Source organism: Diceros bicornis, chromosome 10, assembly GCF_020826845.1.
Source record: "Diceros bicornis minor isolate mBicDic1 chromosome 10, mDicBic1.mat.cur, whole genome shotgun sequence".
In the NCBI taxonomy this organism is placed as follows: domain Eukaryota; kingdom Metazoa; phylum Chordata; class Mammalia; order Perissodactyla; family Rhinocerotidae; genus Diceros; species Diceros bicornis.
In genome coordinates this window covers 78,709,337-78,725,745 of record NC_080749.1, presented here as the reverse complement: position 1 = coordinate 78,725,745, position 16,409 = coordinate 78,709,337, and the positions used below count along the sequence as shown (strand labels likewise).

The 16,409-nt window shown below is 45.1% G+C and overlaps 1 protein-coding gene across 1 annotated transcript in view; it reads right to left on the bottom strand.

Annotated features, from left to right (window-relative positions):
• LOC131410967 (aldehyde oxidase 2) overlaps positions 1 to 16,409 on the bottom strand; it is a 72,837-nt gene that overhangs the window by 9,590 nt on the left and 46,838 nt on the right. The window contains exons 28-35 of the mRNA XM_058549551.1: positions 14,361 to 14,456; positions 12,126 to 12,254; positions 10,282 to 10,356; positions 9,491 to 9,543; positions 8,442 to 8,556; positions 5,027 to 5,092; positions 4,728 to 4,916; positions 1,901 to 2,068 (exon numbers count right to left, since the gene is read on the bottom strand). Coding sequence (XP_058405534.1) covers positions 1,901 to 2,068; positions 4,728 to 4,916; positions 5,027 to 5,092; positions 8,442 to 8,556; positions 9,491 to 9,543; positions 10,282 to 10,356; positions 12,126 to 12,254; positions 14,361 to 14,456 — 891 coding nt within the window. The remainder of the gene's footprint in view (positions 1 to 1,900; positions 2,069 to 4,727; positions 4,917 to 5,026; positions 5,093 to 8,441; positions 8,557 to 9,490; positions 9,544 to 10,281; positions 10,357 to 12,125; positions 12,255 to 14,360; positions 14,457 to 16,409) is intronic.

Below are 16,409 nucleotides of genomic sequence, written 5' to 3'. Positions count from 1 at the left end.
GTAGATGAGTTATATCCATGTAGACATAATAAATTAGTCTTATCAAAGAAACCAGCAGACTTGGGAGAAAATATGGCCTTATCACGTGGACCAGGTAACCGGCAGGCTGAGTCCCAGACAGTGAATACAATCAAAGAGGTTCCCTTCCACTGCATGTGACAGAGCGACTTTGCGGACAACCGGACTAATAAAAACAGCCTGAAATCTTGGAAATTAAGGATTTCATTTTCTAGGAGCCAGGCCATTTGAAGACGGAAAATGTTAAGCCTGGGTGAGAAAGGAAGATTAGAAGTATCTTTTTGTTGTGTTGTGTTTTTGGTTTCCATACTCTGCCCTGTTCCAGAAAAGGATTTTTATTACTGCAAAGTGTGACTGAGAACATTTTTTTAAAGGTGAGGAGTGCTTATGATTTTGGGGCCGATCCCGCAGTTACAGTGTCCCTAGTACAGATGGGAATGGGCAGAGACGGCCCTCTAGGCCAAAATCAGCCCAAGAAGGAGTTCCCAGGGTGGGGTGCTGTTCTCTGGCCTGGCCATCTGGGGAGGGACTGCCCAGGGGCAGGTGACTGGAGTCCTTTCTGTGGGCAGTGCAATCAGTGGGTGTCAGCCTGAGGGGCAGAACTGTCGCGGGAGACGTGGAGGAGATACAGGGTGGTCGGCATTATTGAAGAACAAGAAATGGGGAGTCGGATTTGGAGCCGGGAAGAGGACTGGATGACGCAGCGAGAGGAAATGCATAATTACGACACTTGCTCTTTGTGCAATATTACTGTGTCCTGCGCCACATGGTTCTTTCACTTCACGCCCGGCTGTTTTGAAGAGGTCAGTTAGGTATTTGGGTTTTTTTTAGTCCAGATAGGAAAATACAAATTTCTTTTGAGAAGTGGAGAAGCAATTCTTTTCTCTCTAGGAAGCAACATACTATCCTGGAGTTAAATGGTCTGGGTTTGAATCCTGACCTTGGGCAAATTACTATTCCTCAGTTTCCTCAATAGTAAAATGGAGAAAATAATAGTAGTTACCTGATAGAGTAGTAGATTGACTACTGAGATAATCTGTGTAAACTATTGAGTACGGGGCTTGTCAATGCGAACTACATTACTATTTATACTAGGACGCCAGGAGGACGTCAGCACAGGGTGGCCTCAGGGGCCTCAGCAACGTTGCGACTCTCAATGTCCGGCAGGTTGGGAATGCTGTGTGCTGTGTGTCTGGAGGGCCCCCAAGGCCTCTCTCCTGGCTGGGAGGTGTTGTCGTGCCATGGAATCATGTGGAAAAGCAGTAGCCGCTAATGAGATCATGTTATTGCTAAATGAAGGACAGGCTGTGTGTGCTCTGTATAGGGGACATGGAAAGGGACAGAAGGACAGGCTGTGTGTGCTCTGTATAGGGGACACAGAAAGGGACAGAAGGACAGGCTGTGTGTGCTCTGTATAGGGGACACGGAAAGGGACAGAAGGACAGGCTGTGTGTGCTCTGTATAGGGGACACAGAAAGGGACAGTGTCAAATACAGACGCATGACACACAGGTTACTTGCTGTGGGTGTTTCTGTTGAGGTGTAAGATAGATTAGGTGGGACAGAGGGAGGAAATAGAGCAGTTTGGTGAAATCACCCAGTTGTTTCACATTTAGCTGTTAGTTGGATGCATGATAGATTATCCTACTTCAGGGATGCCAAGAGATCAAATTAAATAACAGACGGGGAAATGCTTTTTAAAAAGTTAGAATTGTTACATATACCAAAGATATTTGTGTGATTTCTTTCTATCAGCTTATAGTTTGATTAGCTTATATCTGATAATCTGATCTGGCACAGATCAGGTTATAAAGCTACAGAAGAGTCTAGGCAGCAGGAAACAGAAAAGTCACCGGTGAGGACAACAGACAGTAATTCCGTACCATCTCTGTGAAGCGGTCTGCACAGGCCATTCGAACCCATTCTGGCGTTGCGGGGCTCCTCACTGTGAAGTCCTCGGCTACGTCTCTTTCTCTGCGTGCTGTGGCCACAGCATCAGCGATGGCGAAGAACACAGATGACCCCAGAAACATCCCCGACTCGCCCAGGCCCTGCAAGAAAGCACATTTGTTTTGAAGCTTCTACACTAGACTACAAGCCGCTATAGGTTACGAACAGGTCTTGTTCACCATTGTATCCCCAGCCCCTAGCACAGTGTCTTGCACACAATAATTCTCAATAAATGTTTGTTGACTGAATGAAATGTGAGTACTCTTAAAAATCTCAGAGCCGGCCCCGTGGCTTGGCGGTTGGTTGCGCGCGCTCCACTACTGGCGGCCCGGGTTCGGATCCCCGGCACGTGCCGACGCACCGCTTCTCCGGCCATGCTGGGGCCGCGTCCCACATACAGCAACTAGAAGGATGTGCAGCTATGACATACAACTATCTACTGGGGCCTTGGGGAGGAAAAAAAGGGGGAGGATTGGCATGGATGTTAGCTCAGAGCCGGTCTGCCTCAGCAAAAAGAGGAGGATTAGCATGCATGTTAGCTCACGGCTGGTCTTCCTCACACACACAAAAAAATCTCGGTCTCACCAGAACTCCCCATATCTTTAATCTTGTCTGGGTTAAATCTTTGTTAAACAGGAAAGGTGTCTGTGTGTGTGGGGGGCGGGGAGGGTAAGGGGAAGATACCCTATTTAGAAAAGTATATTCAATAGATTGAACTGGCCAACTTCACGAGCAGAGAGAAAAATGCCTCATCACGACTCCAGGTCAGGGGAGGCAGGGGACTCTAGAAGGAAGAGTACCGTCTTTGGTACCAGAGGATGGGTTGCAAGCCCATCATATGCAAGGAATAGTCAGGCAATACAAATGAGTGATGCAGGCAGATGCAGGACAATGAGGAATAGTGGGGATTATGGTGAAGCAGGAATACCCCACATCCTGTCTAACGGGGCAGCTGTTCTTCAGTTCTAGCTAACTGTTGCCTTCCAGGAATACAGCCAAAATTACCAGATCATCCCATTTTTTTTTTTTTTGGTGAGGAAGATTCGCCCTGAGATAACATCTGTGCCAAGCTTCCTCTATTTTGTATGTGGGATGCCTCTGCAGCATGGCTGATGAGTGGAGTAGGTCTGCAACTGGGATCTGAATCCACGAACCTGGGCTGCTGAAGCGGAGCACACGGAACTTTAACCACTCGGCCACGGGGCCGGCCCCCTAGATCATCCAATTTTTTTAAGAGAATTTAGATATTCTTATTCTAATGTAAAATTTCCTGACTTTTCAAAACACGATGTAGGCCACAGAAAACATATCTCAGGCTAGACTCGGCCAGTGGCCTCTGATTTGAAACCCCTGAGCTTGAGAGACGGTCTGCATCCTGGCTCTTCCTCTCTGTTTCTCTGGGAGAGATTCTCTCTCCAAGCCCCTGTCCTTTATCAGTGAAATTCAGGCAATGACACTCACCTGACAGGGTGCTGTGAAGTTCGGGAAGCGCAAAAGGATCCAGTGCAGCGCCTGGTACCAGGTAGGTCCCTGTTATTATTCCTTAGCACACTCTGAGGGGCACCTGCACACCCAGGATTCCCCGAGGGCCTCCTGGGAATGGCTGGTCACAACCACAAGGACTTGGGGTCCTGCCTGCCCTGTTACTCTCGGGGGCCTGAAAGCTGCTCTCTGTCTCTCTGAGCTTCCTTTTTGCCTTTTCCCCTTTGAGTGATTTCTGGCCCAATGAGAATCCAAAGGTGCCGCTGACCCCCGCCCACCATCCCTCCATCACCATGCGCCTGGAGGAAGTTCCTGGGCTGACAGCGGGATCCAGTTTGGAAATGGTAAAGTTCCTGCAGACATGTGTGGACTCATTTTTTTAAATATCAATTTGCCATCCCTAGTAAGAAGTTTCCCAAAAGATTTTAAAGAAAATTTTACAATATATCTCAAACCTAAATGAAGCGTCTACAGCGAGAGTGGTTTTCACGCAATCTGCATACAGCAGTGCAGACAAATGCTGACCTTTATTTTAACTTGCAATTTCACTACTTCGGCAACTCCTAAGCCTTGGTGTCTTCGCTTCCTGACACCACTGACATTGTGGGCCAGGCAGCTCTTCGTCGTGGGGAATATCTTGTGCGTTGAAGGCTGCTTAGCGGCATCCCTGTCCCCTGCCCACAGTAGCAACACGTCCCGCAAATGTGACAACCAGAGATGTCTCCAGACATCACCACATGTTCCCTGGGGGACAAAACCGCCCCCCGCCCCAGTTGAGAACCACTGCTCTAGATCTATTTCTGGCTGTGGCTGAGGACCCTGTGCCCCTCAGAGGGGAGTGATTTGCCTAAGAGGACAGGGTGTTGGTGCGGCTGGGGCAGGACCCAGGAATAGTGAGGCCTCTGTCCAGGACCCTTCCCACCCTGCCACTGCTTTCTAGATTTCAGGAGCATCGTGCCTTCAACCCCATTTAATGGTTTAGTCTTCAGGTTCTTAAGTGAAAATGTTATTCTGTCAAATCAAAGCTTTTTCCTGAATTTTAGAGTTTCCAGTGAAAGAGGATATTAATAAAAAAACTCTTGGTCTGGGATTGCCACTGGGTGGATCATTTACCGTCACTGAATCTCACTTTTCTCTAGGTGGTTCATCTCCAAATTCTAACAGTCTGGAGTGATTTGGTCCTGATACTGGTTGACATCTGTTTTTCACTTTGTCCTGCTTTCACTTCCAGTGCTGCCTGCCCCATCACATCGCACAGGGGCAGGTTTAGGGGCTTACCTTGGATGAATAGATGGTTAGTGGGGTTTGTGATGACGGCAACAAGGAGACATTGAACTCCTCTGGGACGTCAGTGATGGTTGGGATTTTGTACTCATCTGGGCCTCGAGAGTACAGGACCCCTTCTGGGGAATATTTCAGCTCTTCAGTGGTATAAAGGCCCATTCCCTGAATGAAAGAGCCTTCAATCTGAAGGGGAAAAAGGTCAAGCTGTGATACTGTGTGCATTTTAGAAGGCCTTTCCCTACCCCATAATGACGCTCAGGAGGCGGCATCCATCAATGTGGGCCAGCACCTACCTGTCCAATATCAATGGCTGGATTTAGGCTGCAACATGCATCCATGACGATGTCCGTTCTGATTTTCTGCCAAAAATTAAAATTATCTCACTATAAAAACTTGAATTAAAACAATTTTTGAAGGTTTACTCAGATGGTCTCCAATTATTCCAGAACTCCTGCTGGTTAATTGACACACATTGAACCTCATCAACGTTAGGGGTGGTAAGACATCTGTTAAGCTCTTTAAATTTAGTGCCAGGACTATTGATGACCCCAGAAGACCTTTTGCATTCATGGTTTCGATTCCTTTTCAGTGACTCCAAAACCCATGGCATGTTGGTGTTTGAGTGGCACTTAGTAAATAATTGAACAGCTTGTTCATCTGATTCTCGACCTGGATTTGTTGTTCTAATATAATCTACGATCTCATGAGGGTTTGACGTAGGCGGTGTTACGCGGTATTACATTTTACTGAGGAAATCATATAGCCATAGTGGCATGCCTGAATTTGGGGATTTGCGAGATCTTGGATTGTATTACGGACAAATGCTGAGACCACCTTTGACTTGGCTAATCTGCTTCCTTCCCTGGGAAACATCACGCTCATCTGGCCCTTCTACTTTGGCAATGGGCTTGTGCAAGCAGGTTGTTAAGGAGCCACAGAAAGCCCTAAGTGGAGGCCGGCCCCGTGGCGTAGTGGTTAAGTGCTCGCGCTCTGCTGCTGGCGGCCCGGGGTTCGGATCCCGGGTGCGCACCGACACACGGCTTGTCAGGCCGTGCTGTGGCGGCGTCCCGTATAAAGTGGAGGAAGATTGGCACGGATGTTAGCTCTAGGGCCAGACTTCCTTAAGCAAAAAGAGGAAGACTGGCATGGATGTTAGCTCAGGGCTAATCTTCCTTGCACATATACACACACACACTAAATAAATAAATATTAAAAAAAAAAAAAGAGAAAGCCCTAAGTGCCTGTGGTCTATCTCAGGAATGTCTCTGGGCTTTCCTTCTGCCCCCACGTCCGGTGTTTGTTCTGACAATGTCATCATTCTCTGTTTAGGCTCAATACTGCGGGTCCTACTTTCTATCTAGCCCTTTGGAGGGGCAGTTCTCTTCTGACTCAAATGTTGGCCTCTCGGACAACCTACTATGGGCTTTGGGACCAGCCTTCCTCCATTCTCAACCTGGAGAGGGCAGGAGACTGGATACACCTCAGAGTGGGCCTTCGATTTACCCGAAACCTGGTGTATTTCGCACGCTGGGTGTTGGACAACGGGAAGAGATGGTTGTGCACTCACTGAGTTGTCAGATGTTCTAGTGCAGCCACCACAAGCAGCCAGCAGCAATAAGGCCTGTCATTTGATTTCTCTGATTTCTCTTTAATTAAGAGTTTTGTCTCTTTAAGGAATAAACTATTTCAGGGGGCCAAACTGATACTGAAATGACTGAGCCTTAAGCTGTAATAAGGAAGGCAAAGGGAAGATCACATTTTAACTTTTCAGGCACCATAAATTCTGGAAGATCTCCAGGAGGTTCATTTCTTCAGGGATTTATACCGAGGCCCTCAGGTGGAATTGCCAGATAAAATAAGTATGTCCCAAATATTGCATGAAGCATATTTATACCACAAAATTATTTGTTATTTATCTGAAATTCAAGTTTAACTAGGAATCCTCTTTTTTTTTTTTTTTTTTTTTGCTGAGGAAGATTGACCCTGAGCTAACATTTGTGCCAATCTTCCTCTATTTTGTATGTGGGCTGCCACCACAGCATGGCCACTGATGAGTGGTGTGGGTCCGTGCCTGGGAACCGAACCCAGGCTGCCAAAGCAGAGCGTGCTGAACTTAACCACTAGGCCACCAGGGCTGGCCCAGGGAGTCCTCTATTTTTATTTGCTAAATTTGACACCACCACCTTCAGGGTGGAGAATCAGAAAACTAGCTGATTTCTAAAAACAGCTTCCTACCTACTGTGGAGCCTCAAAGGGGTTACGGATGTGCCAAGACACTGACACTTGGGCTTTTGGGGGGGCCTGAGGCAGGACCCCCAGGCTGGCCACCTGCCACCATGTCTTCCTTGTTTGTAACAGTGTGCTGTGCAAGAATTATCATCATCTGTGTATACCATGATGTGAAAAACATTTAGAAACACAGTTTTAAAATAATCATATGAGCAATCTGTGATCCTAATTTTATGAGTTTACTTCTTCACAACGATCTATATGAAAATGGAGACGTGATATTAATCTACTCTAAGGACAAACTTGAGTGGAATGTGAGGGCAACTGCTTTCCAGATATCCCTTCATTTACTGTATTTTTTATCTGATTCATATAATATTTCAGCAGTGGACAAATTAACCAACAATGGGGCAATGAAAGACATTTTGATAAAATTTGCAAGTCAGTATTTGCAAAGTTCTTTCTATGTTACACGACTTGACCATTTTTATTTTGGATTTGAGAGGATGTTGGAATAATTTGTGTATGGAATTTAGATGTGTCATCAGTCCGTCCTATACATTTCCTAACAATTTACTATACTTTGGATTATACTATATTCTATTTAAGGTTTCTGTAATCTCTGTTCCCAGATGGTACCTGGGATATATTCATGGGTTTATGCTTTATGGTGGAAATTGTTAACTTTTGGTTAAATATGGCTCCCTCCCTCCAATAAGTGGTCTCTTGGATGCTCAATTAAATAGCAAACACAAAAATTATTTTCACACCTGCCTGCCACCTCTAATCTATGCTCTTAGGACCAGTAGTACCCTTGGGATAACTGACTTTGGAGAAACATTATCACATTGCCACGTGCTTTCAAAATGTTTACTCAAGACAATTTACTAAATTACCTATTCCTTCAAATTAGATAACTTGACCTTCTTTTAGGAATACAACCTTTTATTGGGAAAACCTTTGGAAAGTGATTTTGTTTTCTGAAATGCAATAAAAAACTTAATGCATTTTAGGCTGTCATGAGCAATTCCTTCTTTTTTTTTTTTTTTTGTCGGGAGATCAGCCCTGTGCTAACATCTGCCAATCCTCCTCTTTTTTTTTTTTATGCTGAGGAAGACTGGCCCTGGGCTAACATCTGTGCCCATCTTCCTCCACTTTATATGGGACGCCACCACAGCATGGCTTGCCAAGCAGTGTGTCAGTGCGCAGCCGGGATCCGAACCTGCGGACCCCAGGCTGCCGCAGTGAAGCACGCACACTTAACTGCTTGCACCACCTGGCCGGCCCAGCAATTCCTTCTTGACTGCTTCTTTGTAAGTGGAAATTCAGGATAAAGCTGGATCTGTAGACATTCCCACGGAATTGAAAGAATCTTTTCTTGTTATACAAGTACTACATAATGAAATTGGGCTATTAACACACAATGCAATTCTGTTCTTGTTGCTTTAACTTGCCAAGAGGAAGTTACATTCAACTTACCCTGTGAGCTCCTGTCAGGCAGTCGATTTCCACCTCAGAGCAGGCTGCTCCATAGACATAGTAGGGAAAGGGGTCTCCCTCCCCCTTCTCCCAGTCCATGAAGGCCTTGTAGCCCCTGAGAGAAGAAAGAAAGCCCTTTATGGGGGGCGGGGTGCAATGTTGATTCATTTTAAGTTACCAGAGTTTTATGATAGCATTTCATTAGATTGATGTCCATTCCAACTGCTTTTAAGCTCCTTTAAACAGCTACCTGTGTTTACAATCTAGCCAGTTCCAGCAACACTGTCACTTTCCTCCATTTTACTTTATTTTTATTTATTTATTTATTTTTGTGAGGAAGATTGGCCCTGAGCTAACATCCGTGCCCATCTTCCTCCACTTTGTATATGGGATGCCGCCACAGCATGGCTTGATACGCGGTGCGCAGGGCTGGGCCGGGGATCAAGCCGAGCGCGTGCACTTAACTGCTACGCCACTGGGCCGGCCCCCTCCCTCTATTTTAAAGAGGATGCAGTTACGATGCCCAAAAGAGAGAGAAGCCGATGACTGTTTTGGTCCAGACCTCACAGGGTATCTGTATCTTGATGGTTCAGGGTTTGAGCTGTCATTCTGCAGCTGGGAATGATCTGGGGACGATCATCCTAGCCACCTCCTCCTGCCCAGCAAGGAGCTTCCAAATGGGAAGGTTTTACGGCACAGGGAGGGAAATTTATAAAATTGAGTTGCAAGGTATTTCTAATGATATCTTTTTACTACTTAAAATAAAGAATATTATTATTCCACAATAAAGAATAGTAAATAATGATTAGATATTGTAAGTCATGTTTTTAATTTTTTTCTTTTTTTTACCCGATAGGGGTATTTTTGTTATTTAGTACTTCTTTGGACATAGCTCGAAGGCCTATGTGAAGTCATAGAATTTGGGGCCTAGAAGAGTCCTCATCGATCACATAATAACAACTTATTTTACAAATGAGGGACCTGCGGCCTGGAATGACTGGGTCACTTCATATTTTCTAGCTAAGTCAAGACATTACTGTAATTTTTACCTGAAGTATCCAGTGGCTGAAAGACTGATTCTTCGTTCAAAAGCAGCTTCTATCTGCAAAATGGGCATATTTAGTTAAAATAAATGTACCATCTGATAGGTGAAAATGAAAATATTCTATGTATCAAAATTGATATCTGATCATTGTGGTTGGCGCTTTGTTACCAATAATAGAACTCATCATAATATGTTTTTTCCTCAGCTAGTACACTAACAATTTTCTTCTGATTGAGTTCAGAAGTCTGAATTAGACAAATAAAATAGAATCTTGCTGCACATCCATGATACAGGGGCTTAGTTCACAAGGGATTTCGGGCTTCATTTCTAAATGTTAGAACTGTAGTCAGTGTGTGTGTGAGTGTGAGGTAATTGTTCTAAAGAAATAAGTAACAGGATATTGTCAAGTTGAAAAACAAGTCATTTCCCTTGAGACATATTCCATAGCAATTAGGCCTTTTAGTTTTCCCCCTTCCTACACAAGATATCAATATTTTTTGGTGGCTTAGGAAGGCTCAGACTATTCCTCCTCGTCCTTATTTAAGCAGCGTGGGTAAGGGTGTTCTTCATCCACTTCCTTGCCTCCTCTCAGTGACACGTTCCCTGGGCGCTCTCTTCATACACACCTGGTGTTCATCGTGGAGCAGCATCTCAACCTCTGGTGACCCTGCCCTTTAGTGGAAATCCGCTCCTAGAAGAGCTGTCTCTATAGTGCGGCTGTGCACGGCCGTGGTGCTCTCAGCACTAGTTTGGACTGTTTCCTCATTTGTAGTAACAATGCAGTGGAGCACTTACCCAGTCTTCCCATGTACCTTCTGGATTTTTCTTAATGATGGGCTCAAGGCGTTTCAGGAGGATCTGACAAGCATTCTTGAAGGAGTAAAGAAGTGAATCCCCATTAGAGAGGAGCCCAGTGGTTAGGATTTGTGCGGAAGAATATTAATTGATTAGGTCAGTGAATGCTTATGGAGTGCCTGATCCTGACACTTTGGGGACATAGAGACAATAACAACATAGCCCTTGACCTTGAGGAGAGTGTCAGTTACTGGAGGGGTTTTTCCTTCCTGGTTCACTTCCTGTGAAAATATAGGCTTGGCTGAATTTCTACTTTCAGGTCCCCTTTCTAAGAATATTCATGTTCTTAATTCTTTTTTCTCTTTTTCTACATTTTTGACTTAGACCTTCTTTTGTATTGTATTTCTATTTTGTATTTTCCAGACATTGAAATAAATGGAACAAAACATCTTATTTTCATTCACATTTGTGTCTTCCCATTTGAATAATTGGAAAATGACATGCCAGTGTCCCTCTGCGTCTAAAACATTATTCAACTCTCTGTCCCTCCTTCCATCTGTTCATCCATCCACCATCAGACTACCACAACGAAGGCCTTGGCTTTGGATGTGAAGTGAGAAAATAATTAAATTTGTTTTTATAATAACCTAGATCTACAAAGTTTCTGATACTCAAAACAGAAACCTAAAACTCAATATCCTAGAAGATGAAGTAACACTTAGTTTGGGCTGACAACTCCCGTACACACTGAGCTATTCCCGTCTTGTGTTTGATTCCACCCCAAATTGGATCTCACCAATTTGAGGTTTCCCACACATTTGTTCTGAGTCAAAAGAGTCTCTGGTTTTTGAGCCCCTAGGAGGTGTCGCCACAAAGCTAAGATGGATTTGAAAGTGGCTGCTCTTGGTAGCATAAGTGCAGTGTCCTGAGAGTGAGGAAATATGCCTCTCCACGAGGTCCCAAAGGAAAAGGAGACAGTTTATAACAGAAACAGGACAAATAGACATTACTTCAAAAGTACGTATAATCAGATATCTGAATTAAAGAATACGAAGTCACAGTTCCATTCTGAAAAAGTGGAAATTTAGCAGGTTTTTTTTTTTTTTTTTTAACATCTGTTAGAAAATAAGTACAAAGAAAAAGGCTGAGTAGAAAAGGCTCTGGTAGAATTCCACTGCTGCAGACACTTTAATTGCACCACATCAGCCTGCCTGGGGTTCGGCCTGCCTACGTGCCTGCAGGAACTTGTTTGTGTCAGGGGAACGTGCACAGCTCTGCATTTCTTGGTACCCAGATTTCTTCTTTCTGTGTCTCCCAGGGACAGACACCGCCCTCTCACCAAACCCGCTCTCCCCTCTTCTATGGTGGCTGGGCACATGGTTTCCCACGACTCTACATTTTCCCACCTCCCCTGAGCTAAATGTGGCCTGAAACGGGTTCTGCTAGTGGATAACAGTGGAAGGACTTGCAGCATTGCAGGTCTGGCATTCACACTCTTTCCCTTCTCTGGCTCACTGGACTGATGATGCTCAGGGCAACCTCAAAAGCTGCATGTTGAAGAAGGAGGAATCACCATCAGTCCGGGTGCTTGAAGGACGGAACACTCCCTCCAACTGCTATGTTGCAAGAAAAGGACTTGTGTTTCAGCCACTATATTCTGGGTCTGTTGGTCACCTCCGTTTAGACGACTCCAACTAACACACTCTCCTGACTTTTTGGTGATCCTAAGCCTATGTTTAGGGACATAGATGACTTTTCTGAAGCCAAACACTTGTGCCTGTATCCAGCTAAGAAAACCAGAAATGTGGAAAAAGTACCCATGAAAGACAGACAAGAGGAAGCACCTGCACAGCTCTGCCATTGACATCCGAACCGATGGATGCTGCAGTCGCAATGGTATTAGGCACCGTGGCTGTACTTGTTTCACAGATGTGCATATAAGACATGGGTATTTTTAATTCACGGCTGGCCACCTAGAGAAAAATAAATATTTTCAAGTCCAGTAAGGACTTCTATGAAGATTTGAGTCATTATTTTTCTTAATAAAAAAATTACTATTTTTATTATATCTACGATATCCTTTAAAACCTAAAATAGGGCCGGCCCCGTGGCTTGGCCGTTAAGTGCCCGCACTCCGCTGCTGGCGGCCCAGGTTCGGATCCCAGGTGCGCACCGACGCACCGCTTCTCCGGCCATGCTGAGGCCGTGTCCCACATACAGTAACTAGAAGGATGTGCGGCTATGACATACAACTATCTACTGGGGCTTTGGGGGGAAAAATAAATAAATAAAATTAGAAAAAAAAAAACCCTAAAATAATATGTCTTATAAAAATTAAAACCACTTTTTAGCAGGTGTTTTAAAGCGTTGTTTTGGTCATATTCCACAGTAGTTCTTCCATTCAAATTTGGTGCATTTAAGATGTTGAGGGTTTCCTTTTTTCTAAGTTTTACATGTGTAGGGAGTAGGCCAAGTTAAGATTTTCAGACTCATTTGGTGACAGTGCAGAAAGAGAGACAGAGATTGAGAGAGAAAGAGAGAGAGAGAGATTAGACTGACTGACTTAGTTTGTTCTTAAATCTGTCAGTATCAGTATCAGATGAACGCGGTTGACCCTGAGGCCCTGTCTTCTTTCGCACCCTCATCCCCACCTAAACTTTAGCTTCCTCCTCTTTCCTTCTCTTTGTTCCACTTGCTTGTATTCCTCTAGGATTTGCTGTTCACTTTTTTCTTTTCTGTTCTTTTCCTTCCAGTTTCCCTAGCAGACACATGTGGAAATTAAGATATTTAATCAAGAAGAAATAAAAAAGAAAGAAAGGGAGGGAAGGAAGGAAAAGAAAAAAGCATTATTTTGGCTGCTGTCTTCCTGTTTTTGCACACTTCTCCAGATGTCTGCAGGTATGACCCTGTCCCCAAATGCCAGTCTTCAGACTCATGCTATTCAATGATTAAGTTTCCCCAGATACAGAAATGGAGGAAAAAAAGGGCAATTTCATTGGTTCTTGGTGATAAAAATCCAAAGGGAATTTAATGGGTCACACAACTGGGAAGGACAGATGGAGCCAGTGTCACCCATGTCTTCATCTAGGGGCTTTATGGTCTCATCAGGGGCCCCTCGAAGCCTCTCACATTTGCTTTTCTTTCTATGATGGCCATGTTGTTTCCAACAGCAGACAGGCTTCCTCCATGGCACAGAATTGCTCTGACAAGCCCTGGCCTATAGCAGAGTGGCTAAACCACCATAAGGAAGCCATAGCTCCTTTCTCTTGGCATCCACACATCAGTCCTAGGAAAGGACTCTGATTGGCCTTCCTTGGCCATGTGCTTTCTTTCTGGACCAATCCCTGTAGCCAGTGGGATTCAGGAACGATGATTGACCAGACCTAGGTCCTGTACCTATATCTGCGGCAGGCGTTGGGGCAAGGAAGGGGATGGGGCTAAAAAGCACCAGAATTGAGGAGTCCTTCAGAACTATATGGAACGTGGGAGGTATAGTTCAAAGGAGCTGAGGGGCTGGGTAGTCAAAAGCTAAAGATGTGCACGATAAGAATCTAATAAATTTGTTATAGAGTTAAATTTATTCAATTTAAAGGATTATTCTTTTTTCTCCTGAGATCTTCCTACTTTGTGTGTATGTGTGTGTTAAAATAGCCTTTAAAAATTACAGGATGATAACAGTTGATGAAACCCTGTCCTTACTTGTCAAAATAATACGTTAGCAACCTAGTGTTGTCCAAAATTTAAAAATTATACACACTGGTCTCAGAATAGACAAGCTGAGAAACTCCTGCTCCAGGTAAGCCTGCATGGCGCACCTCCCACAGCGCTCCAGGGGCTCGTTATGGATTGGTGAAGGGTTGTCTTCACCAACAACCACCTCCAACCAGAAACTCCAGGAGTATTTGCACATGAGTGGGATTTCTGCCACCTCAGCCATTCTATTTGATATGTAAGAAGCTTTTCAACTAAATAGTCAAGATCTTAGGGTTTGAATCCAGGTAGTTGTCATTTACCCTAAAATTAGTGCCATATGTCAGTCATGTCAACAATGTATAGAGATTAACGACTTTATTTCTTACCTGTAGCATTTTGGTGTGAATACCTTGTCCCAGTTCATTGCCTCCATGTGTGACCAATACAGACCCGTCTGTGTAGATGTGAATCAGGGCAGCTGCCTAGTAAAACAAGCCAGAAGGCACAGCTCAGTGCAAGGGAAGTTCAATGTAAGAAATAAGGTAATGGAACACCAGTCTCATGGAGCAGAGAGGGTCAGAGAGGCAAGCTTTCCTGGTAGGATTCTGCAGTTTAGCTGTTTTGTACAAAAGTCACCTGTAAAGAACACTCCTACTTAGGAACCTGGTTTTAGTAGGAGCCCCTTTGGATCCTTTGGGAGTTGTGAGTACTGGTTCCAACTATTTGAAAGCCACTCCCCTGCTTAAAATCTCTGGTTGACCTCTCACTTAGCTAATCAAACATTTGTAAGTACTTGCACATGTTACATGCCAACCTGTGCTCTGCTCTAGATGTATAAAGGTGAATGAGATGCGGTTCTTCCTCAGCAGCGGAGTAGCTCACAACGTAGTGAGGGGACAGGCTGGAAAGCATGACATTACAGTGCAGAATAATTGTAAGATAATGGGTGTGGCACAAGGGGTCCTGGGAGACCTGAGAGGACAGATCCCACTGCTTCTGCGGAGCTCGGGGAAGGGTTCCCCAAAGTAACAACTGAGTGGAATCATGAAGGGAAGGATGGTTCACCACTGGGCAAGGTGGGCAGAAACTCCCCACTGTCTGCAAGGGCAGCCCTGCTCCTTATTACAACATGAGGCCCTTTGGGGTTTTTCCAATTTCATCCCTGTCTTTTCCCGCCTGCCCCTCAGTCTCCTGTGTGCTCCTTCCTGACCTGGCCTCTTGCTGATGCTGTTCCCTCTTCTTGGCTGGAACCCAGGGTCTCCATTGTTAAAACTTCCCCAATGCTTCTCATTCCCCCCTGGGGAAGATCAATGACCCACTTCTCTGGACTTCCTCTTACAGGGGTGTACTGGGTTGACTAGTGTCCCCCCCCACCCCCCACCCCATATGCAGGTCCACCTGGCACCTCAGAGTGTAACCTTATTTGGAAATAGTCTTTGCAGATGTAATTAGTTAGGAGGAGGTCATCCAGGATTAGGGTGGGCCCTAAATTCAATGCCCAGTGTCCTTATAAGAAGGCCATGTGAAGACACACAGTGAAGATGGCCGTGTGAAGACAGAGGCAGAGGTTGGAGGTCTGTAGCCACAAGTCAAGGAAGACCAGGAGCCACCAGAAGCTGGAAGAGGCAAGGAAGGACTCTTTCCTGGAGGCTTCAGAAGGAGCATGGCCCTGCTGACACCTTGGTTTTAAACTTCTAGCCTCTAGCCCTGTGAGAGGATAAATGTGTTGCTTTAAGCCGCTCAGTCTTTGGTACCTTCTTACGGCAGCCACAGGAAATGGACACAGGCTTTTCTGTGTGAGTCTCGTGGAGGAAGGTACCTGGTTGTGTTCGGCTTTGTGTCCTACAGAGAATTTTGAGCAGGTCTGAATCACAGGGCCACTAAATAAATGTTTGCTAAATTGGATGAATAGAAATGCGGTATTTTTCCTTCCCAGAGGAGGAGCAGCCGGAGGAGGAGGAGGAATTAGGACTCTGGTCTATTCCTGGCTGGTGAGGCCCGGAGGCCCAGGATGGCTTGGAGGAGCTCTGGGGTCTCACGGCTTGTAGGTGCTAATAATAGTAGCTATTCACTGGGGGCCTTTCAACTCCCTCTGAGAACAGGGCTTCTCATGCCTCGTTTAGAGGGGAGGTGTTCCAGCTTTGTGAGTCATCGGCTGACCTGGAATAACACGCTTCATTTAGCTCCCAGCTGCTGATTCTCAGTGCATCAATTTAGAACTCTGTGGGGAAGCTGGAGGCCTTTCAAATGGAGACTTAAAGTCATTGCTTAATTTAAAGATTTTTTTGTGTGGCAAGATGAGAAGTTAGCTTCCCTGGAAGAGGACAGAGAGTTGGCTGTGGTTTAGGTAAGGAGCAGCCTACAGGTGAGGGGAGGTGTGATAGATAAAAAAATACATATGTGGTCTTTGTCTCTGGTTCTTGGCACAGAGCTCC